General features: G+C 45.0%; 1 protein-coding gene across 2 annotated transcripts in view; it reads right to left on the bottom strand.

Annotated features, from left to right (window-relative positions):
- Nucleotides 1–239: 239 nt before the first annotated feature.
- The window catches only part of LOC143784337 (FAST kinase domain-containing protein 1, mitochondrial-like), a 50,304-nt gene continuing 24,915 nt past the window's right edge, over nt 240–25,628 (bottom strand). For both annotated transcript variants that reach the window (XM_077272518.1, XM_077272519.1), the window contains 14 exons: nt 23,851–24,334; nt 23,708–23,776; nt 23,202–23,327; nt 20,837–21,235; nt 20,492–20,602; nt 19,547–19,678; nt 18,076–18,565; nt 10,057–10,171; nt 6,220–6,348; nt 4,272–4,403; nt 2,876–2,989; nt 1,509–1,650; nt 794–908; nt 240–379 (listed from right to left, as the gene is read on the bottom strand). In XM_077272518.1, the coding sequence (XP_077128633.1) occupies nt 287–379; nt 794–908; nt 1,509–1,650; nt 2,876–2,989; nt 4,272–4,403; nt 6,220–6,348; nt 10,057–10,171; nt 18,076–18,565; nt 19,547–19,678; nt 20,492–20,602; nt 20,837–21,235; nt 23,202–23,327; nt 23,708–23,776; nt 23,851–24,185 (2,502 nt within the window). In that variant the 5' untranslated portion in view covers nt 24,186–24,334 and the 3' untranslated portion in view covers nt 240–286. The remainder of the gene's footprint in view (nt 380–793; nt 909–1,508; nt 1,651–2,875; nt 2,990–4,271; nt 4,404–6,219; nt 6,349–10,056; nt 10,172–18,075; nt 18,566–19,546; nt 19,679–20,491; nt 20,603–20,836; nt 21,236–23,201; nt 23,328–23,707; nt 23,777–23,850; nt 24,335–25,628) is intronic.

Genomic DNA, 25,628 nt, shown 5'->3' with positions numbered 1-25,628 from the left:
AGATGCCAGCCATGTTTTTCTTACGTTATACAGCTATATATCACAGGAAGGTTTGATCAAAAAATGCACTGATCTCAACCATGGTACCGTAATAAACACTTTTTATTGAAAAAATAATTATAATTGAAACAACATTAAGATATAACTGCAAGAAAGGGTATATACAGCTATGTTTATTGACCTTTCGCCAAAAATCATGTTGTGCAAGTACTGCTCCTTTGTAAGAGAACACACATATATGAATGAATAAAAAATATACTTTATTTACAGGGTGGCACAAAACATTTCACAGTTCACTAGCAAAAATCTTCTTCCGGAGGTAGTTAATCCACGTTTCCTTTGTTCCAAGGTCCATTGAATTCCATTCAAAACTAGGGATCTGTAATAGAGAACTAACATGTAACTGCGGGAAGTCATCTATGGAAATTGTCTCAGAGAAAATTATATATATATATATATATATATATATATATATATATATATATATATATATATATATATATATAGTGCCTTGCTAAAGTATTCGGCCCCCTGGAACTTTTCAACCTTTTCCCACATATCATGCTTCAAACATGATTTGAAGCATATGTGGGAAAAGGTTGAAAAGGGGCCTGAATACTTTCGCAAGGCACTATATATATATATATATATATATATATATATATATATATATATATATATATATATATATATAAAAAACACACAGACTGACATAGGAGAAGATACTATTATACAGACATGAGGAACCCATCATGATATAATATCCTAAAACACAACTCGAATTGTAACCAACCTGAACTACATAGTACCCCAGGATCTCCAAATGTCTCTTCTTCATGGCATTTAAGCCTTTAATCTTGGAAGAGTTTCTGCAAAATGCCACTGGATTAAGAAAGTCAATGGCAACTCTATAAAGATGAAAGAAATAATATGTTAGAGTCCAACAAACAAAATCAAGAGGAATTGAATTCTACTCAAATTTTTCCAAAAAAACATCCATTTGCCCAAACCGCTATTTTTCTGAACCGGAAAAAGCCATTCATTTGTAAAAAAAAAAAAATTATACTGATTTTACTGCTCATCTCTCTAGCTCCTCTGTTCCTCAATGGAGAAACCGCCCTTTTCTCCTCCTCGATTAAGATAGGAGATGACAGTTGGTGCTTTTAAAATTCTATGGATGGGGGGAGAGGAGCTAGCGGAACACAGACATTCTGCTATATCAGTCTCCATAGAACTTTGTGAGCACTAACTGTCATCTCCTATCTCAGTAACGGGAAAATCTGTATTCACGGAAAACAGATTTTACTTGGAAGTTGAGAATTTTGAGAATGAACGATCAGTTCAGGAGGAGAAAGAAGCAGATGTCTATGATGAGACATATTACAAAGTTTCTTATTTGCATGTCTTCTATGGATTTATGTAAGAAAACTTAAAATGAAGGCTATTTTTTAAGAGAATGAGGCTGCGTCGTGATCTAGCACCACATGTCTACACACAGAATCACCGACCTCTGGGCTCCTTGAGGTAGAGACTTGTTATCACACATCTGACTGTCCTGGCCCCACTGGACTTCGGCCACATTGGCGGACAGCTTGTTCTCCTCTATGTAGGCAATAGGCTTTTTATTTTTGCTCAGGATGCACTCGAAGTCTATAGAAAGCAAGCATCAAATGTTAGGAGAATCACAGTCCAACACCTTCCAAAAACCCTCCCTGGGTCCACTCAGCGAGCTCCTGGTGTGTGCAGTGCTCAGGTCACATCAACAGCCAATTAGTGTCATCAACTTGACCAGAGCCGCTGAGCTCACTTATGGTCAACATAATGGCAACAGCGGCAGAGGCTCAATGCTGGACCTGGGGAGGGTGAGCCAGGCGCACTTTGTTTGTTTTTAAAACAAACTACAATCAATTGGACACTTGTTTTCAAAAGCCGGAAAAACACTTTAAGGGTATGTGCACACATCCGGAAAGTATGCAGAAATTTCCTGAGAAAATCCTGAGGTTTTCCGCAGGAATTCTGCACGCGTTTTTATTGCGTATTTTGCGCGGATTTTTCGCTTTTTTTCCGGAGGTTCCCAATGTAATAATATAGTGGGAAATCCGCTTAAAATCCGCAAAATTAATGAACATGCTGCGTATTTTTCCGCATGCGTTTTTCGCGGAAAAATACGCAACATGTGCACAAAAATTGTGGAAACCATTATAAATGATGGAATGCATATGTATGCGTTTTTTAAGCGTTTTGGTTGCGAAAAAACGTGCAAAAAATCTGCGAATAATCTGGAACGTGTGCACACAGCTTAAAAGGGTTTTTAAAAGTTATCCCCTTTCTATAAAACAGGAGGCAAGTTACTGATCTCTTGGGGGTGTCTGACCGCACTCAGCCATTTCAAGCAGTCCGGTAAAGAATAAAAGGAGTGGGCGACCCCTGCTCAATTACGATTCTGTGCAGAATATTGATTGACTGTATAGACTTTTGTTTTAATTTTTTTTATGGCAACAACCGTATGAAGAACTAAACAAATAAAGGAACTGCGGGCTTTTAGACAACGATCACCAGTGGGTCCTCCGCTAAGAAACGTGATATAATATGAAGTAGATGTGTGTGGAAGTCATCCTGTGATATCATATACTAAAATGCAACTCAAACTGTCCCCACCCTGAATTACATCCCCCCAGGATCTCCCATTGCCTCATATGTCAGTGTTTTGCTTGTGGCTGTGTTGCTTTTATTTGCACAAAAGTTATTAAACAGTCACAATATTTGATGAATTTTGACATATCTTTAAATTATAACATTTCTTTCCAGAGCAGAGCGGCGTTTGTGATTTCTTAGTGCAGCAAAATATATATTTTTTTACATTTCACAATCTTACCTACTGTGTAATAATATGGAGTAGTCACAAACATCTTGGCATAATTAACTCCCCCAAAGAGATCTCCGAGAAATAAGTGGATTTGATGGTATATGGATCTCTTACTGTTACCTTCTGAGCAAAAAAAGAAAACAAACAAAAAACAACTTTTTAATATTCTAAGGATTATTCCTTATTGCATATCCATAAATCGCACAATATACTTTTGCAGTGGAGAATATTAAAGGGATTGTTCACTTTCAGAAAAGTGGACCCCAAACACTCTAAAATAACAAACAGAGCAGGTACATGTCCTCCCCGGTTTCAGTGCCGGTTCCCTCTCGCTGCTCCGGTCTCAGTTTGGGCTGCAGAGATGACGTTATGTCCGACAGCCCAAATCACCGCTGTAGTCAATCACTAAGGCTGGTTTCACACTTGCGTTTTGATCTGCAGCGTTTTAAAAAAAAACGCGTGTGGTGAAAAAACGCATGTAAACACGGCAAAACACCACGTTTTTTAGACGCATGCGTTTTTGCATGCAGAAAAAAAAACGTGGTGTTTTGCGGCATTTACATGCGTTTTTTCCTGCGTTTGCGTTTTTTAAACGCAGGCTGAGAAGTGTGTGACAGCTGCCAATCATCAAAATCAAATAGAAAACCCACTAAAAACAGAAATAGCTAGGGTTAGGGTTAGGATCCCTAGTAACCCTAGGGATCCTAACCCTAACCCTAGGGATCCTAACCCTAGGGTTAGGATCCCTAGGGTTACTAACCTAAGGGTTAGGATCCCTAGTAACCCTAGGGTTAGGGTTTTCTTGTTTTTTCTTGTGTTTAGGGTTAGGGTTTTCTTGTTTTTTCTTGTGTTTTTCTATAAAAACGCATGCGTTTTTAACGCAAGCAAACGCATGTGCTTAAAAACGCATGCGTAGACAGCAATGCATTTTTTTGCCGCGAATAAACGCATGCGTTTTTTGCGGGAAAAAAACGCAGCTAGAAATTACTGCAGGTTGCATTTCTGCAAATGAACGCATGCGTCAAAAAACGCATGCGTTGCCGAAAACGCGTCAAAACGCACGCTAAAAAACGCATGCATTTTTTTAATGTTAAGTACAGAAAAAAAAACTCATGCGTTTTTTAGCGCTAAAACGCTGCAGATCAAAACGCAAGTGTGAAACCAGCCTAAGCTCAACGAGGTAGGCGGCAGAGCCTCTGTGCTCAGTGATTGGCTGCAGTGGTGCTGAGCACTGTCAACGCAACATCACTGTTAAAACACTGAGACCAGAGCCTCAGCTGGGAGCCGGCACTGGAATTTGAGCGCTGATTTTTTTTTTTTTATCATGTGTCACTCAATTTTTTTTTTTTTTTCTTAAGCATACAAAAACAAACTAACAACTAAATGAATAAAACGAGCCCCGCACCTCTATGCTTCATCTGTCGACAGTATTCTTCATGAAACCATGGGGCTTGGTATTCCGGGCACTCGAGACAAACCGCCCGATTTAATTGCATCAGGCGCATTCGTATCTTGGCACTTTTGTCAGGCAGAAAAGCTAAAAAATAATATAATTAGTGAAGAAAGAGAAAATCTACAACACACAGAAATCAAAAGCGTTCCCAACATGTGATACTGAGCCTGCGCCGTACATAGCGGGTGCCAGCGGCGTTACACAGCCAGCACCCGCCTGTAACACTATGACTGGCGCTAGCCTCGATTGCCCACTGTACCCCACCCCCCAAGAGACCATGGGGTGGCCATGGGTTATTAGTGCAGTGGGGGTCTATTAAAGGCTATTATTGTCATCAGATTAGTACTCCTGTAAAGTTTTAGGCATCATAGGAGACTGAGATTTTTACTTTGTACTACTATCCAGTTTCAAAATACAAAAAAATCCCAAAATAAAAATTACATTACATTTTATTTATATATATATATATATATATATATATATATATATATATATATATATATATTTTTTTTTTTTTTTTTCTTACATATGTGAACCCTTCTATATAAAAGGTTTTAAGTACCCCAAAATGGTGACAATCTTGTTTGACCTCCCAGAACCATGTATGACCTTGTCAACTGATCGTGCATCTTTATTTCAATGGAGTAAAGGATCAGGTTGGTTGATATCAAAGATCCTCATTTCCCAAACATTTGATAAAAAAAACAAGGCCTAATACATTGGTTCCAATAATGGAACAATGGGAAAAACAAAACAAAAAACTTCCAGATCTCAGAAAAAGTCACAAACTTAAAAATGTTCATGCACAAAAAGTTCTGATTTTCTTGTTGCCACTGAAATATAAAGAACCTAACCCCCACCATTGGTGAAAAAAAAGAAAAAGGAACTAAAACAAACAAGACAACTATAAACGTTCCGACTTGAAGAGTCACACTGCTGGGTTATTGTTTAAAAAAAACCAAACAACAACAATGGCAGAATTGCGTCTTTTTTTCACCATTTCACTGCTCTTGGAATTTTGTGTGTGCATTATACGGTTAACTGAATTCATTACAATTTGTCTTGTGCAAAAATAACAAATTAATATTGAAAATTTAAAGTAGAATGATAAAAAAAATAACAGAAAATAAATAATAATTAAAAACAAAACAAAAAAAATTGCCCAGTTGTGTAAGGGTTAAATAAAAGCTTTATTAAATTTTATAGGGTATTAGGCTTTTTGTGCCGGGTCTCGCACCAGGATGGGTAATGCAGGTAAAGCTGCAAAGAAATATTCGATTTATATTAGCCGACCCTGATGACAGATGTTGGGGAAATGAGGATGGGGCATATTTGCAAAGTGATCCCTTAGGGTATGTCTCCACGGTCCGTCTGGGGGCCGGTATCGGCGCAGCGGCGAAGCCGCTCGGCGATAAGCCCCGCCCCCTTTCTGGGACGCGATGGTGCCGGATGTGTACAGTACACATCCGGGATCATCGCACCCCTCGCCATAGCGCCCTGTGATATACCTTGCGGGGACGCAGCGTCCCCGCAAGGTGTACGGACATGCTGCGTTCTGAAAAGACGCGCAGCATGTCCGGAGTCGCAGGGCCTCCGCGTGCGGGTTTCCACGCATAGTGGAGACGGGATTTCCTAAAATCCCCTCTACTATGCTGGAACATCTGGACGCTGCTTGTTTGACGCTGCAGCGTCAAACAAGCAGCGTTTACTGACCGTGGAAACACAGCCTAACCCCATTAAAATAAAGATGCACGCTCAGAAGACACGAGCATACATGGTGCTGGGAGATCAGAGAAGACAAAGCCTCCCATATGTACGGCCAGCCTAAGTCCTAGGGGCAACATGAGCAATATAGAACCTAAATGGATAAAGGTGGAGCATTCGCTCACATGACACTTACTGTCCAGTTCGGAATCCAGTTTAGTTAGGAAACGAATATTGAAAATGGCTTTAATCAGATCTTCTGGGAAATACTGTGCAACAGCAAGAGTGAAGCCCACCAGAACCAAGAGATGAGGAGGGAAGGAGTCTGGAAGGTAAAATAACACAACCACTATCTTATACATTTTTTTTTTCATTCCTGATCTGATATTAGACAAAGCTGAAGTATTAAAGAGTTTTCATTTTTATTTCATAAATCAATAGCACTCATAAAAATAAGTCTTATCAGACAAATCGGCTTTTTTTTCCCTCTCCTCCTGGACTGATCTTTCACGCTCAGTTCATGAGTAAAATCTTCCATTACTGAGATAGGAGACAGCTGGTGCTCATAAAGTTCCATGGAGAAGTGTAACTGACGATTCAGAAGAACTTACAGCGGAAAGTCTGTGTCCGTCTCCACCTCCTCTCCATAGAATTTTATAAGCACCAACCTATCTCACAGTAATGGGAAAATCTGTCTATATAGAGAATGGAGATTGAAAGGAGGGGAAGTAGCACATTTCTCTCATAGAATATATTACAAAATCGCCAGTCACTCTTTAAGAATAAGGTATGTTAGCAGGAGGAGGAATCAGCCCGACCCCTCTGGGCAAATTCCATTCATTTTTACGGATCTGTTCACATCTGCACCGGCGGCTCGGCTACTGGTTACGGAGTCTTTAATGGAAAAGATACTGCTGTCAGAAACCAATGGGAAATGACAGCCGCCGCTGGGATCAGATGACACAGAGGTGAACGGAGCCTTATGGAATGTGTCTGTTTCCTAGGGCTTAAAATGCGTAAATGCGGCGATGTCACTCAGCTACAATACCTTCATTTTCTTTGTGAAAAAGGAAGAAATAGATTAGAAAATGGTAGAATTCTTGTGCAGAACATGTTTTTTTTTGTTTGTTTTTTTTAAGGGGAAGCGGTGTAGAGCAATGACTGCTGTACGTGGCGGCCTGTATTCTGATGATAGTTTGGACAGCGGCAGGGAAAAGAAATAATCTGCAGCTCAGGATCATAATATGGGATGACGTAGCAACTTTATTAAAATTATTTTAGACAAGGTCCCAATCCATAAAGATAAGGAAATTATAACATTAGGGCTACATTTTTTAGATGAAAACGGGACAATTCTTTTTTTTTTCTCTTTTCTTCACTTGCCCGTGTGACCACAGTCTTTAATATGGGAAATTCATCACTGAAATTCTGATGTGATTATCTGCACAATAACCACAATGTACTAAAAATAATAAAAAAAAGTTGTGGGGTTTAGGTTTTCTAATCTGCAGCTTGTTAATGATAATGTGGAATTTTTTGCATATTTTCACTTTTTGCAACGCGGAGGCGGAAATCACAGTAAGGCCGGCCTCACACTTGGCGTAAGACAATACGCCACGTATTATACGTCCGTACTACGGCCGTAATACAGAGAAATGTTCCCAAAATAGTGATCCGTAGTCAGGGTGTTTCAGCGTATTTTGCGCATGGCATCCTCCGTATGTAATCCGTATGGCATCCGTACTGCGAGATTTTCGCGCAGGCTTGCAAAACCGACATCTAATGGATTTATGTGCTCAAATGTTCGGGAAAACATATATACAGTATATATATATATATATATGTCATTGAGACACATATATATATATATATATTCTGTATTTAGATTTCATTCAGCGCGATATCTGTGAACAGCTGGTAATTCAATTGCCGGCTTTTCATTTCTCCTGCACAAACCCGACATGATATGAGACATGGTTACATACAGTAAACCATCTCATATCCCCCTTTTTTTTGCATATTCCACACTACTAATGTTAGTAGTGTGTATGTGCAAAATTTCAGCGCTGTAGCTGCTGAAATAAAGGGTTAAATGGCGGAAAAAATTGGCGTGGGCTCCCGCGCAATTTTCTCCGCCAGAATGGTAAAGCCAGTGACTTAGGGCAGATATTAATAGCCAGGAGAGGAGAGGGTCCATGGTTATTGGCCCCCCCGTGGCTAAAATCATCTGCCCCCAGCCACCCCAGAAAAGGCACATCTGGAAGATGCGCCTATTCTGGCACTTGGCCACTCTCTTCCCACTCCCTGTAGCGGTGGGATATGGGGTAATGAAGGGTTAATGCCACCTTGCTATTGGAAGGGGACATTAAGCCAGATTAATAATGGAGAGGCGTCAATTATGACACCTATCCATTATTAATCCAATTGTTGGAAAGGGTTAAAAAACACACACACACATGATTTAAAAGTATTTTAATGCAATAAACACAGCGGTTGTTGTAATAATTTATTGTTCTCTCAATCCATCAGGAACACCCTCGCTTGGAAAAATAATAAACGCACAAGATACATACCTTCTGGTGAACCGTCTCGTCCCACGAAGTAATCCATCTGAAGGGGTTAACTAATATTACAGGCACGAGCCCTGCTAAATGCAGCTGTGCTCCGTGCCTGTAATCCCCGGCAAATGAATGAAATGTAGGTCATTGACCTACATTTCCTTCAGTCGCGGTGATGCGCCCCCTGGTGGATGTCCTCATCTGACCTGGAGCGTGGGAAAAAGTTCCCAGGCTGCAGTTCATGAGAACATCCAGCAGGGGCACCTCACCGCGACTGAAGGAAATGTAGGTCAATGACCTACATTTCATTCATTTGCCGGGGATTACAGGCACGGAGCACCGCTGCATTTAGCAGGGCTGTGCCTGTAATATTAGTTAACCCCTTCAGATGGATTACTTCGTGGGACGAGACGGTTCACCAGAAGGTATGTATCTTGTGCGTTTATTATTTTTCCAAGCGAGGGTGTTCCTGATGGATTGAGAGAACAATAAATTATTACAACAACCGCTGTGTTTATTTCATTAAAATACTTTTAAATCATGTGTGTGTGTGTGTTTTTTAACCCTTTCCAACAATTGGATTAATAATGGATAGGTGTCATAATTGACGCCTCTCCATTATTAATCTGGCTTAATGTCACCTTACAATAGCAAGGTGGCATTAACCCTTCATTACCCCATATCCCACCGCTACAGGGAGTGGGAAGAGAGTGGCCAAGTGCCAGAATAGGCGCATCTTCCAGATGTGCCTTTTCTGGGGTGGCTGGGGGCAGATGTTTGTAGCCAGGGGGGGGGCCAATAACCATGGACCCTCTCCTGGCTATTAATATCTGCCCTCAGTCACTGGCTTTACCATTCTGGTGGAGAAAATTGCGCGGGAGCCCACGCCAATTTTTTCCGCCATTTAACCCTTTATTTCAGCAGCTACAGCGCTGAAATTTTGCACATACACACTACTAACATTAGTAGTGTGGAATATGCAAAAAAAAGGGGGATATGAGATGGTTTACTGTATGTAAACCATGTCTCATATCATGTCGGGTTTGTGCAGGAGAAATGAAAAGCCGGCAATTGAATTACCGACTTTTCACTAACAGCGCTGCGTATTTCTCGCAAGTCACACTGCAGGTCCGTGTGGAATCCGTATTTTTCTCGCCCCCATAGACTTTCATTAGCGATTTTTTTGCGCAATACGCTGACAAACGCAGCATGCTGCGATTTTGTACGGCCGTAGAAAGCCGTATATTACGGATCCGTAATATACGGCTGATAGGAGCAGCCCCATTGAGAATAATTGTGCCGTTTATTTTGCGAGTTTTACGGACGTAATTTCTGCGCTCTTACGTCCGTAAAACTCGCTAGTGTGAGGCCGGCCTTAGAAAAATGTGTCTCTTTAATCTTCCAGGGCTGTGATTACTCCTGGGGTGAAGCGTGGCCAGATCTCCACTTATACTGAGAATACAATGAATACTTACTTAAATTAGCGAGAATATGCTGAATACACATTGTAAAGAATTCTTCTTCTCGCGGGGGATCATAGCCCAGATTGACAAAGGCAAATAAAACTCTGTTCAAGTCTGTGGGATGGATCTTAAAAAAACAAACAAAAAAATACATTATTAATCTGACAAATAGTCTTTACTAACACAGTGTGTACATGACATAGTCCAGTAAATGAGAGGGATTTCTGCAATCACAGCATTGATGATCTTTCCTAAGGATACCCCATCAGTGCAAATCACAGCTCAGGGGAGCACTACACCCATCAATCTGCTACTGCTGGGTCATCAGTGATAGCTAATGATAAAGTGATCGCAGAGAAAATTGTCTGTTTGCCATTAATGTGCTGGATCAGATTTTCATCCATTTTTAATCTGTAAGTCCGTTGTTTTTTTGCTTTTTCCTCCATTGTGGCATTTTATTTTCTTGTATTTTTTTTTCACAGACCATGACCGCGTATCGCCAATGCAGGATCCTGTTAGACATGAATCCTCAACCCCAACTACCTTGCTCCCTATTAAAACCATACCCTTTTACCTACCCAATGAATTGACACAAAGACATAAATTTCTTTTGGATAATTTGGCCACAGCGGCCATTTTATTAACAAACAAATACATTAATAACAAATGTAAACATTGTAAATATAAAAACCTCGAGGGGAGGGTTCTTGGAGCAAAAAATCTGGCTCATAATAGGCCGAAAGCCTACCACAAAATTTAACCGAAAAACACGTATTTACCCTCAGCCGTAACCACCAGCTCGAGGGCAACATGTAACCCGTTTCGGGCAAACCAACCCCAAAGCTCCCGAGGTAAACACCCCGTCCAGAGCCTGTAACAAAAGCCAGATCAACCCTCTAAGCATCATCACCAACTCCAAGAACCCCACCCCCCGCCAATCCGCCACTGTGACGATAATAACAAAAAATTTGTTCACCTGATAAATAGAACATAAAAAATTGCAAACAAAATTAAAATAACAAAACACGAAGACCCCCACCAAAATTATGTTCCCTCGGATTGCCACCAAACAAAGGGAGGGTGGGAGGGACTCACTTCGGCTGTCTCTAACTGACTGACCCCCTTTCCCGCACTTTTCCCAGGTCCCCCCCTCCCAATCCCATAGAATTCCCCGCCCCATTTGCTATCCACCAATCCTGAGCCTCCCATTCTAACTTTTTAAAAGAAAATTACTACCCTGCTCCCCATGGCAACGCAGTCATGTGGGGGCTTCCTTTTAGCTGCGCCCCATACAGCCCCCCCTCTTGACCGCGTATCGCCAATGCAGGATCCTGTTAGACATGAATCCTCAACCCCAACTACCTTGCTCCCTATTAAAACCATACCCTTTTACCTACCCAATGAATTGACACAAAGACATAAATTTCTTTTGGATAATTTGGCCACAGCGGCCATTTTATTAACAAACAAATACATTAATAACAAATGTAAACATTGTAAATATAAAAACCTCGAGGGGAGGGTTCTTGGAGCAAAAAAATCTGGCTCATAATAGGCCGAAAGCCTACCACAAAATTTAACCGAAAAACACGTATTTACCCTCAGCCGTAACCACCAGCTCGAGGGCACCATGTAACCCGTTTCGGGCAAACCAACCCCAAAGCTCCCGAGGTAAACACCCCGTCCAGAGCCTGTAACAAAAGCCAGATCAACCCTCTAAGCATCATCACCAACTCCAAGAACCCCACCCCCCCCCACACACGAACAGCCCTGACCACCTCAGGCTCGTGAGTGCCCCACCATCGCCAAAGCTCTTTCTACACCTTCCTGCAGACCGAGCGCCCATAAATCCATACCTATCTCGTTAAGGTGCACTCCATCATCTCGCCAGAAATTCCCAACCCCGGCCTCCAGCTCAAAGTGTCTAACGGCAATACCACCGTTCCGCGACACAAAACTCGCCACCGACCTGTTCAATTTCACCCTGGCCCTGTTAATCCCTTTTTGGGAACGGGCCTCCCGCCACGTCCGGCGTGGCACAATGTCCGACCACACCGTCAGAATACCAGGGAAAGAAACCCACAGTCTCAGAAAATCGAAACGGATATCCCGAATCAATTCCCTCACTGGTTTTGCCCCCAAATCGTTACCTCCCAAGTGAACCACCAAGATGTCCGGGGGGCGATCCAGGCGTGTGGCACGGGAGAATTCCGACAAAAAACTACGCCACAACATACCACGACGACCCATCCAACGAATAACCACTGCCTCCCGACCAAAACCCAGTTGCCTACCATTCAACCTAGCGTCAGCCCGGAGGGCACCCCAGTAAACGAAAGAGTGTCCAACAATCCAAGCCAAGGAGGGGGGCCGACCTGTAAAACATAACCACAATTAACAAAAAACACCAAAAACACACCTCAACTTGCCGAATCAATGTCGCACATAAGACAGGTAACGATTAGAACTCCACCTGCCTATCTTCTTAATCACCTCCAGCCCCAGGCCCAAACCATCGGCCTCGGACGCAGCCCCAATCCGAAAAGAGTGCGAACCGAAATTTTCCGGATTAACACCCAAATATTCCAAGCCTCTCTTCAAAATAGCTACAAACTGGAAACGTGACAGAAAATCCCCTCCTTGGTGTTGTAACAAAGGACCAGACCTGACCAGGCACAAATTCCAATAAGCCTCCAAACAGTGTTGCGGGCACATACCGCTACCATCCACCCTTCCTAAAACTACCTTCTTTCCCCTGCCCAGCTGGTCCGTCTTCGATTGCCGTATCCAGAAAGCAATACCACCATCCCAAAAACCCATATCTTCCGCCAAAAGACCACCTAACCTGTCCCTGCTCGGGGAAACCAATTCCCCCAAACGCAAGGCACCAAAAACGCTAAAGAAAAAGCCAAACGAAACAGTACCACCTCAAACTGAGAAGAACAAATGAAAACCAAGGCCTCGCCTAACCTCTGCAACGTTCCAAAAGAAATGGGCCTACGCTTATCAAAAGTTACATTACCCTTACGAAAACCCTTCAACGCCTGCCGTATCACAAAGTCTTTCGTAACGTCCCTTAACCCTTGAAGCTGAAAACCGAAAACCAAACCTGCAATGAACTTATTCAACCTAGACACAGACCAACCCCATTCCACCACCTTACCTATCAGGGCCAATAACGCCATTGTCCTATCGCCATCAGACTCAGTCGGGCCACATTGAGCCAACCAACCTTCCCACATAGCCCAGGATGCCGTGTAATCCAACCAAGTCCTATTTGACACTGAAGCTTGAATCAGTCGGCCTCCCGTTCCGTAACAACCTGCCACAGCTGCAAAGGACATGCCGCTCCTGTCGCCTCCGAATCTGGAGCCAATTCCCGGAAACGGTCCCACTGCAAACGAGACAACGCGTCAGCTATGTTGTTCTGAACGCCTGGCACGTGCACCGCCGAAATCCATGCATTCAACTCCAAGCATTTTAACACCAACTCCCTGACAAGCCTGATCACTGGGAGGGAAGAAGAAGATAAGCTGTTAATCACAGACACCACGCTTGAGTTATCGCAATGAAAACGGACGCGCCGGTCTCTAAAATTGTCGCCCCAAATAAACACCGACACCACAATTGGAAACAGTTCTAACAACGTCAAATTCTTGGTAAGCCCCCTCTTTTTCCAATCTTCAGGCCACACACCCATACTCCATTTTCCTCCACAATAGGCACCATAACCAACTCCACCTGCTGCGTCCGTGTAGATCTCACAGTCAAATGCATTGACATCTTCCCACTGAATAAGCGACCTGCCGTTATAGCTAACCAAAAAACGTTGCCAAACAAGAAGGTCATCCTTATGCTCTCTACCCAAACGAATAAAATGGTGGGCTGACCGAACACCAGCAGTCGCCCTGGACAGTCTGCGGCAAAAAATCCTGCCCATCGGCATAATACGGCAAGCAAAATTCAGGCGGCCCAGCAACGACTGCAACTCCTTCAAGGTAGCCTTCCGCATTTTACTGATCCTGTCCACTTCTTGCTTAAGCAACAGCAATTTATCGTCAGGCAACCTACATTCCATTTTTTCGGAATCAATGAGAATCCCGAGAAAACTCAAAACCTTGCAGGGGCCCTCCGTTTTATCCTGCGCCAAAGGAACACCGAACTGTCCGGCCACCCATTCCATGGTGGCAAGTAGATGACCACACACCGCAGAATCCGGTGGACCAACAAACAAAAAATCATCCAAGTAGTGGATGACAGAAGGAACGGCTGAAACGTCTCTCACTACCCATTCCAAAAAGGTACTGAAAGTCTCAAACAATGCACACGAAATCGAGCATCCCATGGGCAAACACCTATCCAAGTAAAAAACCCCTTCCCAACAACAACCTAACAAAGGAATGCTCTGTGGGTGCACCGGCAGAAGCCGAAAGGCCGACTCAATGTCTGTTTTTGCCAACAAGGCCCCGGGCCCGTACCTGCGCACCCACTTTACCGCCACATCAAAAGAGGTGTAAACAACAGAACACAACTCGTCCGCAATCCCGTCATTAACCGACGCACCCTTGGGATAAGACAGGTGCTGAATCAGCCGGAACTTACTCGGCTCCTTCTTAGGCACCACCCCAAGCGGGGAAACAATTACGTCAGCCATAGGCAGCGAACTAAACGGCCCCGCCATTCTTCCCAATTCAACCTCTTTTGCCAGCTTAGCCGAAACAATCTCCGAATGCAAACTAGCCGATCTCAAGTTTTTCGTAGAAAAAGGGACAACATGCGTCGGGTGAGGGATCTTAAACCCCTCAAGAAAACCTTCTCTAATAACCTCTGCCTTGAGAGAATCCGGGTATCTATTTAGATAGGGGGCCATCTTTTGAAGCCTCACCGGAGTCTCCCCCTTGACCGCCACCCACGGATGGCTTGCCCCGTGATTTCTTAAAACATTTAGCGGCCCCATGTGAGGCCCTGCTACAGTGGGAGCACACATGTTTAAACTTACAGGTTGCGCCAAACTTACACTGGCCGTCGTTAAACTGCCAGCATGTCCCCGTCTTTTCCTTAGCCTGTGACCCCTGACCTCCTCCACCTTGTCCTGACTGCTGACCGCTACCCCCTCCGCCCCCTTGAAAGGACTGCCCGTAACGCACCGGTGCCATAACCTTCAACCACAATCCAATGTCCTTTTGATCCCATCTTATCTCGGGCCTCACCGCCTTGCGCTGCCTGAACTGTTCATCGTATCGCAGCCAAGCCTGGCCCCCATAGGTACGATGCGCTTCACCAATAGACTCCAAATAACAGAAAAGGCCCGAGCAATTCTCTGGGGCTTTCTCCCCTATCACGCTCGCCAGAATGTTAAATGCCTGCTGCCAGTTAACAAATGTCTGAGGAATAAGGCGCCAACGCCTCTTTTCCTCCTCCTCCTTTTTACTATCATCTTTCTTTCCTTTATCCAAATTAAATTTTTCTAAAGGAAGGAGAGAGAAAATCTCGACGTATTCGTCTTTCCAAATCTTTTCCTTCACCTCCTTCTTCAAATGGGCCCCCAGCGGGCCCTCAAAGCACACAAAAACCTCACCTTTTGCCCTATCATCTAACTTGACGGTATCGCCCCTCCCCGTTTCGGTTTGTACCGACACCGACACACCGGCCGCTGAGGACAGCGGCCCGCTAACGGAACTTGCAATCTCGCTCGGACCCCCAACTCCACAACCGGCAACCGACACCCAAGCCCCAGCGGGCGACGCTCGGGCACTATCCGCAACCCCGCCATCCAATCTTTTCAAGATCTGTGACATACCCGCCAAAAGTTCTCTAATACCCGGAACCTCACCACCACCCCCACTCCGCTCAACAGACCCCGAAACACCCGCCACCGGAAAAGGACTGGACATATACTCACGGGGCTGCGCAGGTGCTGTGTCCCCACCAGCCGTGCCTCCTGAAGCCTGCCGATCGCTTTCGTCACGATGCTCGCTCCCTGAGTCGTCGCTGTTGCTCCTCTGCCCCAGGCCCGCGCCCCTGGCCTCCACGTCACCAGGGGGGACCGAGACTGGCGAAGGCGACCGCTCCCTCGACCTCCTGCTGGACCTGGATCTGGCAGCTTGCATAAGTCCCCTGGGTGCCGCAGCCGGACCATCCGCTCTGTGCGCCGCTCCTGCGCTGCCTCGACCACGTGCTCCTTGCCGCGGTGATGCCACTGGCCTGGCCGCCATCCTGCTGCGCCGTCCTGTCCCAGAGCCAGGTGCACCGTGCGGCAGAGGTCTAGGTGCACCCGCCGCAGTACTTCCCGGGTCCCGGCTCCTGTCAGCTGCTGCCGCTGCTGCGCTCCTACCGCGCACCGTCCCTGGAGTCACCGCCGCTGGAGCAGCTCCCCGGCGGGTCTGGAGTGCAGATGTCGGCGCTGCAGCGCTCCCGCGCCCCCTGCCAGGCCGAACCGGAAGTGCGGCCATAACATCCGGTGAAGCGCCGGCGTCCTGCCGCGCCTGCCCAGCTCCCGCAGCGCCTCGTCGTCTCGCGCCGGCAGGGCCGCCGAGTGGATTCCTGCCGGAGGGGGGGGCGGGCGGTGTGGCTGCGCCGCGTCCCCCAGCCCCCGCAGGGTCCCGTGAGGGGCTCCGCGGCCTGCGCCTGCCGTGCGGTGTGGTATCCGGGGACAGCCTCTCGGGCGGCCTCGACCTCCTGGAACTCCGGCCCCGGCTCCCGCTGTCCTGGCTGTCACTGCCTCCTAGCAGCCCAGTGAGCTGCTCTTCAAGCCATCCGGCCCTCCTGGATCTTGCCTCCCTGCGAAGCCGAGCGACCAAGCTGTCCACCGCGGCCATGGTGAGTAACGCTGCGGCAGCTGGTCCACTCACTTTGGCTGTCTCTAACTGACTGACCCCCTTTCCCGCACTTTTCACAGGTCCCCCCCTCCCAATCCCATAGAATTCCCCACCCCATTTGCTATCCACCAATCCTGAGCCTCCCATTCTAACTTTTTAAAAGAAAATTACTACCCTGCTCCCCATGGCAACGCAGTCATGTGGGGGCTTCCTTTTAGCTACGCCCCATACAGCCCCCCCTCTATAGACTTGCATCAGAGAATTTGATCCATGATTCAGATCAAAAGTGGCCATATCTCAGTTTGGTTTTTTGCAGGCACTGCAAAAAAGCAAAACATACATGTAAACAGCCCCATAGACTATAATAGGTACATGATCTGTGAGAAACACTGAGAACATGTATGAAAAAAACCAGACGTCTGAGACCTAAGGGCGCAGTCAGACGACCATATAAATTGGACTGTGATTGGACCACAATGCAAAGACTGTCCAGCGGCTCTACCGACCTGAGCATGATGGCTGTACAGGAAAACATGAAGCGGTCACGCTCAGGTCGGGAGAGCCGCCGGCCAGTCTGTGAATTGTGGTCCGATCACAGTCCAATTTATTCGGTCATCTGATTGTGTCCTAAGAGTACAAGTATTGACTGGTAGAACAGTAACACCAAATCCTTCATTTAAAGGAATTGTCTCATCTATAGTGGCCAAAAGTGCTTGTAAAAACAATTTACTTCTTACTTTAAAATCCTCTCCGTTTGCAATAATGGAAGGAGTTTTAATTCTATAGTTTACTGCTCATTGTTTAGGTTACCAGCCACTCCTGCAGCTTGTCAGAAGTGTCCAGTTTCCCAGACAAGCAGCATGCACATCTGCCTCTGCAGGCCATCTGGACCTTAGGAGCGCACCACTGTCCCCTGTCCCCTTACCCCATTGCAAGCGAAAAATCGGGAGGCAGGGGAGATGGGTGCTACCAAAGATACACGATGAGAGAATCCCTTTAAGGATTTCCTGGAGGAATAACAGAGGAACAACAATGAAAAGATGCCCCAGAATAATTATTACATGGGGGTACTATAGTGTAACACACAGGACTGGTGCTCTTTAAGCCGCCCCTAGACAGCTGTCAGGTGCACGCACTGAATAGACCTTTGGCCACCAGATGTTTAGTTTGGGCCAGTGACTGGCCTTCCAATCTGAACCCACGGGGCTTCTACCTTTGTGACATTCTCCATGGTGACTTCTGCGATCTTGTCCAGAACCGGAGGACACAGAGTATTACAGTAACTAATAACCAGCGCCAGAAACGGTGCGTTCCTCCAGGTGACCTGGTGCAGCAGGCGCTGGCAGGTGAGCAGGATGTCGTCTATCAGCATATTCTGCAGCCACTGCCCGTTCATCACGTACGTCAGCTCATTCAACAGATGATCAATGTCGTCCATATTCTTCACTCTCTCCAGTCCGTATCGGCTCACTTTATGGAGGAGTTTCTCATACATCCCGGATTTATTCTGCCTGGACAGCTGGGCGGGCTGTAACCACCGGATGACGCTGTTCGCGATGCTATTCAGGTCGCTGAGGTCACACTGGGGAATGACGTCGTCAATCTTTCTAAGGACGGCTTCATCCACTCTAGTAAGGGTCAGCAGCGACAGTGACCTGGTCATCATAACCACCATAGATGGGACATGAGACGTCTTCATAAAGCTACGGGAAGGGACATTTCAGGCACCAAAAACAAGTCACCATCTCAGAATCAAATCATTTATACATGTGACAAAGGGAACAAAAAGAAGCCACCAAAACCCTCAAAACACATTAATGTGGGCTTTATTTTTGTGGTTTCCCCAGGCAAAAGATAAAATAAAAGGTCCATAGAACAAAAATGTCACGTATTTATTAAAAACAAACAAAAAAAAAAACACTTTGTGATGAGTGTCACTCCAAAATTACTAATTAAAATAAGCCTTATAAAATAGTCCTTATACAACCCATATGTTTGTAGTAATAAACTATTATTGTTGAGCATATTTATGTTAAAATCCGGGTGTCCGTTGTTGGCACGGCCAAGATATTTTTTTGCCTCCTGTGTTGATTGACAGCGCTCGCTTGGGGAAAGCACACAATGTAGCAGCAGGAGCCAGCGCACGCGCTCACAGATCTCTCTCCTCTCTGCTGCGGCCATGCGATTTTCCTCCCTCTTCTTTCTTTAACGCTTCTTGCTCGCCACACTTCTGCATCTTTCCGTGGAGCGAGCAGCCACAGCAGAGGAGAGAGGTCAGTGAGCGCGGTCGGTGAGCGCGCACAGGCCTCTGCAGTTACACTGTGCGCATGCACGCTGGAGGACTCCCCAATGTCACCTTGACCAGTAGCGGACATACCATTGGTGCAACCAGTGCAGCCGCACAGGGGCCCGAGAGGTCCGGGGGCCACTGCTTTCCCCAAACCAGGTGGCATTGTGCATTATAAGGAGCTCTCCGGCTGCAGATGGTCCATATATTGTTCTTGCACAGGGGCCTCTGCTGTCTGTGTCCGCTCCTGGCCCTCACGGTATACCAGTCGTATGTTTGTATTCTTATTAGTGACCTTGTCTTACCCACATGGTAAACCCAGCGCCATTCTAATAGGGCCGTCCACATGTCCCTTTAACCCGATTACTCGCCACACATGCATGGAAATTGCACTTACGCAGTTAGACGTTTTTGTAGATCCGCAAACAGTTGATAGTTTTGGCAGGGCAGGCAAACCACGGCATCTGTGAGCTTACATAGATACAGGCGATGGTAATGATCCAGATTGTCCTGGATGGCGGAGCAGATCCTGAACAGAGAGAAAAACAAAAAGATCACACATCATCAAGCAACATAACGAGACTCCATCCACAGCCGTGCCACGTCCTCATCCAGAAGGGACGCTCCCACACAGTGTGCCGTGTGTGGCAGAACAAATTTCACCCCGACCACAAGCCCCACTGACGTACATATGGGTTTTTGTAACTTTGATGGCAAAAACGACACAACACACTGCGCCAGTGTCATCAATAAGTTAGGAAACGGCCGACAGAGTCTCTAATAAGTGGTGGACGCTCCTTGCTCCACTGTAAAGATGCTTCAAGAATGTGCACCATATAAAATGGTTCATAGGTTTGTAAAGGCCCCATATACCGTGAGGGTCGGCCAAGCGTTCATCTGGCCATCAGCTCGCTCTCACTCTATTCCCCCCATGGACATGAATGCTCAGTAGGGTGCTCATGCATTGAGGAGTGGAGAAATCCACCATCGGACTCATCGGTCTGTACATCAAAGGGATCAGGCAAAAAAAAAAATAAAACCTCTCAGTACTTATTTGCTAGGAGGAGAATACTAAGAGCCTGAAATGGCTGATTACAGGGAACAACAGCTTGCATCCATCTGAACAGTAAATGGAAATATGGCAGGATTCAGACATCCATATATTATGATCCAGGTATGGACCGAATTGGCCGAGGATCTCCTGGCCTCACACATGTATAGTTGGGTCAGCAGACCCTCGCTGGGGTGCAGCCCGTACCCGGACCGTGATAATATGGACAATATCAGATTGGACAGGAAGGATCCAGCTCCAAACCATTCACGGCTTAGAGAATCCACTTACTTCTGAATGAGGATTGGGTTCTTGCACTCGGCCTCCGCCATGGTCTCCAGCACGTACACCAGACTGATGTGATGGATCTTACCTGCCAGTATGACAAGGTCGTCTTCAAGCCTGGAGGGAACAAAGGAGCTCAAACCTTTACAAATCCAACATTTGGCAATTGTTTCCAGTACTGAATTCCTAGATTAGACTACAAAATAATCAGGAGCTTCCTCTAATTAGGGAATACGAGTTCTATTTGAGTATTATCATTGCATTATGGGATTTTTTCTGTTGGTTCAGGGCTGATACGTAGTATCCCTTTAAGGGGCCGATACATCACATCCCTTTAAGGGGCCCACTCACCTATTTCTTATCTCTTGAGAAGCCATCGGAAATAAGGCACAAAATATTTTTCCGAAATGATCCGCATTATTCCATAGGTTTGATATTTCGAGCAGAGACAATTTTGCCATCACCTGAAACTCGTACTGCTTGAAAGCCATTTGCCGGTAGAGGCCGCTGACGATGCACATGGTGTCCGTGCTCATTTTATTCTTGTCCCGCACAAAAATCTGATTGCATTTATCCAAGAGGGGCTGGTAGTCATACTTCATAAGGCACAGAAACTGGACGACCCGGCGCACGCTGTGCACATCTATGTAGTTATCCCCCTCCATTAAGGATTCTGCCTTGCTGATCAGTCGGTGCTGCAACCGCTTAGAGGTGACCGGGAATGTCTTCATCATAAGACTGGACAGGTATCTGGAAAAGGATTAAAAAGGATCATGAATGTGATCTATAGCACATATGAAGTGTGTGATATAGAGAGTGGCTTGCAAAATGAGTTAACTGAGAGTCCATCAGTGAGCTTATCCTGACACCCTACGCAGAAAGCAGCCAATCAGAGGTGTGGGCCGGGTTATACAGAGCTCAGTATTTAGAGCACTGCAAGATCTGCAGCAGAGAAAACAGGAACTTTATCAAAACTACAGCAAGCAGCCCAGTAAGTGACACATCGCTGGAATCAGAGTCTCTGCCCCTCCATCATACTGCACTCAGATGGGTCAAAATCAGACATAACCCACATTTTTTCCCGCATTTTTTCCCGCAGAGTCCGATAAAAAGATTAAATAAATTTTGGACATGTGCACAGCCCTATTGAATATCATAGTTACGAGCGCTACAAGTGAAAACTACACATAGCACTCATCTGAGAAAATTCGTCTTATGCACGAGCCCAAATAGCAAGTTAATCAAACTAATCTCCCTGCTCTAAGTATCAGCAGAGAGGTAACGCGGGATCGGCATTGGCTTCAGCAGGGAAGTTATACTTATTTTGTTATTTTACAGCATTTCCAGATTTGGCTTTTTAAAAAAAAACAAAAAACAGTTAAGCACGTTCATTTTTTTCCCTTTTCAGCATTCTAGAATTTTTTTTTCATTGTTTTCATTCGCGTGTCACCACAGGTCAATATGGTCTTATTTTTGTAGACAAGTACTATTTTGCCTTACGCATTTATTAGTAATATTTTTAACATCAGACAGTAAATGGAAGTCTTAGGGTATGTGTCCACGGTCAGGTTTGCTTCAGGCTTTGGTCAGGATTTTATGCAGGTAAAATCCTGACCAAAAATGCACCTGAGGTCACTGGCAGGTCACCTGCGGTGTTCCTGCGTGTTTTGCTCATAGTAGCAACATGCTGCGTTCTGAAAAAACGCTCCGCATGTGCGTTTTCGCAGGAAAAACGCATGCGTTTTTTAATGCACAGTGGAGACGGGATTTCATTAAATCCCCTCCACTATGCTGGAACATCTGGACGCTGCGTTTTTGATGCTGCGGCTCAGCGCTGCGTCAAAAACGCAGCGTTTCCTGAACGTGGATACATACCCTTACATTTAAAAAATGATGTTTTATTTTTGTTATTTTTTTTTTATTATTAGTTAGTGTGTGGGGTGATGACATTGAAGGATAGTTGCACCAGTCTCTGCCTATAGAAATCCATGGGTGAAAAAGAAATTAAAACAAATATACATATGCAAGATTCAGTAGAAAAATAACAACAAGGCTGGAATTTGGGGGCGTGTCCTATTAGAACACCAGAGGCAGAGCTGACGGAGCCAAGATGGCTGCTCCCATGAGCTGTATTTACCACGACTTTGGCGGAACTAAAATGACTGTTTAACAGTCCTATTGCTTCCAAAGGTAATTTATTGTATATTTAGTTATATGTGCTATCTCTCCGCTGTAAAATAACTTGATATGTTTGACAGTGATGCGTCCACTTTAAGGGGTCAATGGGGACCACTCCTCGTTAGCTTCTTAAAGGAAACCTGTCAGGTCACTCAGGACTCGCAAACTGCTGACATGATGATTTACTTGCCATAATCCAGCAATAAAATCATGCCCTTCCTGTAGCATAAAGTTATGCATATCCTCCACATTTGTATTGCCCTCATTCACTATCCGGATAGTTCTATGAAAACAACACCTCTGGTCAGAGATAACTCACATCCTGAGGAGGAGTTTTCCCCTTTGGAGTCGACCCATCACCAAACATATCAGGTTATACTACAATAGGGAAGTAGTAGATATAAGTAAATAGGAATAAATTACCTTTGGAAACATAAGGACTGTGAAGACAATTATTTCAGCTCTGAGAGAGCCACTGTGACCTGACAGGATCCCTTTAAATCACTTCCAGTAGTCTTAGATACTGGTGACCGCTTACCTAATATTTTGTATGTTCTCCAGGCCCGTGTTCAGGGCATTGGCTACCTTTCCCATTAACGGACTGCTGCCCAGATCTAGTTTTTCCAAACAAACTGAGAATTTCGACAACGTCTCCGGTTCAAACCTGAAACAGGTAAAAACATACAATCAATCATATAAATACAAAATAACAAACAATGCGCCATACAGTTATATAGGATAAAATCCAAAAGATTTCTTTATAAAAAAGTTATTTATTGATCTAACTTTTTAGGTTTCGTTTTTCCAGTCCGCAGTTGCAAAAGTGCAGGACTCCACTGTCCTGGCTGTGCATCTTGTCTCATGTTTACGATGCTACAATGAAATGCTATGACGTGTATACTAGTGGGAGAAGAGGGATACAATGCGGAAAACCTTTGGGCAACACACAGCATGACGAACCTCAAGAGCCAAAGAGCTAATGCTGGGCAACTAAATGGCAAAATGGCTGCTGGGATTGGTAATCAAACATTCCACCAGCCTTACTTTTCCAGTCTTCTCCAGCCTTCCATTAGCAGCTGCTGCACCAAAGAGTCGTGCGCTTCCACATTAAACCTTGAAATACAGAATACAACAATGGTAAACGAGATGCAACATAAGGACCGAGCAATGGAGCAAGTGGCTCGTACCTTATAACGGCATACAGCGTATTCACCAGGGTGGTGTCGCTCATAAAGTCAATTTTATTTTCTGCCAGGATCCGAAGAGCAATAAATTCCGGGTGATTTCGGACGGTTTCATGATTTGCGTTTGCACTCGGCTTCCCCTTCTGAAGCTCCCATAATGTATTGATGGCGCAACCCACATGATGTACTGTAAGCTTAGACTTATGGATGCCAACGAGTTGAAAAATCTGGAATTGGTTTGTGCTAGTCATCAACTGATCCAGGAGAGGATCCGAACTGATACTACGCATCTGAAAGAAGCGCAGAGAAAGAGGCAAAGCCCTCCTCCAGCAGAACATGTCTGGACTGTACGAAAGGCTTAGGACCTTAGAGAAATAAAAATATTCTATGTCTTTTCTTCCAACATCTTCTTAGAAAGTGGATATTCCTCTCTCCGGAGAAGATCTTGTTACTTCAAGATATGATAAGACACTTTGATTAAAGCCATCTGTAAAGGAAGAGATAAAAAAGGAATAATAATAATAGTGGACCCACAACTTATATGTAAGGCTGTGTTCTTTCCACATACAGATTATACAATCAGCATTTTAACATACTTATTATATGGTATTGGTATACAGGGGGTGCAGAAGTCGGTGTACAGTTTAAATAATAGTTGAATGTTATCAATTGTGCATGATTTTCTTAAACAAACCTCATTTTTTATAACTTCCCAAATAAAAATCAAGTCAATCTGGGTAAGGTCTGGTGACCCTTCTGGCCATGCAACCGGCAGGACAGCATCTACCTATCCACATAGTATAAAAATAATAATATGAATAGACATTTATGCCAGCATATGCACCCCTGTATATTAGAATATGAAGCTTAAAGTTATTTGTCCAGAGCATTTTTTAGCATCTGGTGATAAAAACAAACCTATTGAGGCATAAGGACATCAAAGAAGATCGCACCCTACCCTCCCTTTGAATGATCGGGTGGAGAACGTGTCAGACCCATTTCATCCATGTAATTACATGGTGAGTTTAAAGGGTGATTTCTAGTTTAGTAAATCGTCCCCTCTTCTAAAGATAAGGGTTGACTTAGGCTACGTTCACATTTGCGGCCAGCGCCGCAGCGTCGGGCGCCGCAGCGGCGCCGCATGCGTCATGCGCCCCTATATTTAACATGGGGGCGCATGGACATGCGTTGTGCTGCGTTTAGCGCCGCATGGCCGCAAGCGTTGGACGCAAGAAACGCATCAAGTTGCATTTTTTTTGCGTCCAACTTGCGGCCAAAAACGACGCATGCGGCGCAAAACGCAGCGTTTTAGCGTGCGTTTTGCCGCGTTTTTGTTTGCGTTGTGCGCTGCGGCGCCGACGCTGCGGCGCACAACGCAAATGTGAACGTAGCCTTACTGGCTGCTGGAGTCCCAACTTCTCATACCCCAAAAAAATCTCCAAAAAAGAACACTGGAGCTTATAAACCAAGCTTAGCACTCAGCTATTTCCAGCAGTCCCATACACAATGAATGGTGCGGAGGTTGAGCATGTGCACCTACCGCTCATTTCGAGATTGGACTATGCCAAGCCTCGTTCCCTTTATCAAGAGCCCCATCCTCAGGATCGCCAGGGATCCTAGAACCCCAAAGACCAGCATGCTATGGGAAGGAATAATGCAATATCTTTGGAATGTTTAAAGCCTTAAACTTACACTTCTGCCCAGTAAGAAGGAGAGTGATCTTTAGTATCATAATCAGCCCGCCTTATACAGTGGTGGTATATAACTAGGATATGTCACCT

Source organism: Ranitomeya variabilis, chromosome 7, assembly GCF_051348905.1.
Source record: "Ranitomeya variabilis isolate aRanVar5 chromosome 7, aRanVar5.hap1, whole genome shotgun sequence".
Lineage (NCBI taxonomy): Eukaryota > Metazoa > Chordata > Amphibia > Anura > Dendrobatidae > Ranitomeya > Ranitomeya variabilis.
This window is presented reverse-complemented; position numbering and strand designations above follow the sequence as displayed.